Below are 2,009 nucleotides of genomic sequence, written 5' to 3' on the forward strand. Positions count from 1 at the left end.
CATACTACAGCTAGCTAATGTACTCCACTAGTAATGAAAGGACACCTTAATCAAGACAAAAATAGAAATGGATAAGAGAAAGCATAATTGGGTTGGGCTTAAGCAATAACTGAATGGCTATGAACCACTGATTAGGCCCACCATGAATTGGGCCAACAGTAACACTGCACTTCACCTCTGATATGCTACAAAGACATCCCCAATTGGATTGCTACAATACCAATTCCCCCAGCATATCCTAATATCTTAGTTCAAAAAAAACAAAGAGAGAAAAAAAATAGTAAACTAAACTTCTAAAACAACATATGATCACATTAACCTCAATACTACTTATTAGTGATGGAGACGCCAAGCTTTCCAGCCACAATCACAGTATTTGCCATATCGATAAACATTCCATGCTCAACCACACCAGCAAGGCTCAAAATTGCATCACTAGCTTCCTTTAAATTACCCATATCACCCTTGAAAAACAAATCAATAATATAATTCCCATTATCAGTAACATAAGGTTCCCCACTTTTACCAACTACCCTCAACTTCCCAACACAACCAGCTTCAATAAACAACATCTCCAACCTCTTCAATGTAAACTTCCAACAAAAGGGTACAATCTCAACAGGCATAGCAAGACCAGTACCACCTAAATGACTAACCAACTTTGACTCATCAACAATAACAATGAATTTCTTTGAAGCAGCTTCAACCATTTTCTCCCTTAACAATGACCCTCCTCTACCTTTAACCAAATTCATTTGTGGATCAACTTCATCAGCACCATCAATTGCTATATCAACAATAGGATGTTTATTCAAATCAGATAAAGGTATACCTAATGAAACAGCTTGTTCATGTGTAATACTTGATGTTGGTATTCCTACAATGTTGTTCAATTTTCCAAGATTCAATAATTCTGCAATTTTGTCTACAGCATGTTTTGCTGTTGACCCTGTACCAAGACCAACAACCATACCTGACTCAACAAATTCAACAGCCTTATATGCAGCAATTTTCTTTAACTCATCTTGGGATAGGGTGGTGGGCGTGGGGGTGAGGGTAGGATGGGCGGATGTGGTGGTGGGGGTAACCATCAAATTCTTGGCCTTTTCAGACACAAAAAAATGAGGGTATGCAATGGCCATTTTTCTAATTTTTGCAAAAATCAAGAACAAAGAATCAAGAATCAAGAATCAAGAATTTGTTCAAAACAAAAAAGATTAAAGCTTTGACCTTTAATGTTTATAGGGGAGTGGGGGGTGGGAGTAGTGGGGTGTGTTTGTGTTTGAAATGTAGGCAACAGGATTGGTAAAGAGAGATATAAGAGGAGATTTAGGGCTAAAAGATGTGAAGCGGGGAGAACCAAAAAAGGAGGAAAGGGATATATAACAGGGAAGGTGAAGAGAAAAAAATGAAATAAAATAAAAAAGATAGTGGTGGGATAGGAAGAAAATTTGAAAATTTATTCCGTGTTTATGGCCTCAAGGGGAAAGAACCTAGTGTAAATGGACCAAAGAAAATTGTCAAACGATTAGATAGTAATTTTATTGTTTTACTCCCTCCGTCTTATTTTACTCGTTTCAAATTGAGATGATATTGATTTTAAAAAAATAATGATTGATAATATAATTTAATTATTTTGCCTCTTTTAATTGTGTCTTATTATTAGTTCCAATATTGATGAATGACTAATACCAAAGTATCATTTATATTTTTAATAATATACTTTTAATGATACTCCTCTTAAATAATACAACATTAATTGCTACAAATCACACGGAGGAAAACCAAAAGGATATAAAGAACAAATAGTAACACAAATACGTAGAAACTTTTTAAACTTTTCCACCAAATATTCATTATAAAAGCGTTTTAAGTAAATGAGATTTTTTGAATCTTCAATCAATTTAAGTGTATTTTTCACTTTGATATATGTTGAAACTTCAAATGTTTCCATCAACATAATTTTTTGTGTTTTTATTCATTTTAAGAATAATACTAGTACTTCAAAT

General features: G+C 33.8%; 1 protein-coding gene across 1 annotated transcript; it reads right to left on the reverse strand.

The window, feature by feature from the left end:
- Window positions 1–50: 50 nt before the first annotated feature.
- LOC124885111 (probable ribose-5-phosphate isomerase 2) lies at window positions 51–1,636 on the reverse strand. Its single transcript, XM_047412656.1, has one exon. It carries the CDS (start codon window positions 1,140–1,142, stop codon window positions 327–329), a length of 816 nt encoding a protein of 271 aa, XP_047268612.1. The 5' UTR covers window positions 1,143–1,636; the 3' UTR covers window positions 51–326.
- Between the last annotated feature and the right edge of the window lie 373 nt (window positions 1,637–2,009).

This window comes from Capsicum annuum, chromosome 5 (assembly GCF_002878395.1).
Source record: "Capsicum annuum cultivar UCD-10X-F1 chromosome 5, UCD10Xv1.1, whole genome shotgun sequence".
NCBI classification, from domain to species: domain Eukaryota; kingdom Viridiplantae; phylum Streptophyta; class Magnoliopsida; order Solanales; family Solanaceae; genus Capsicum; species Capsicum annuum.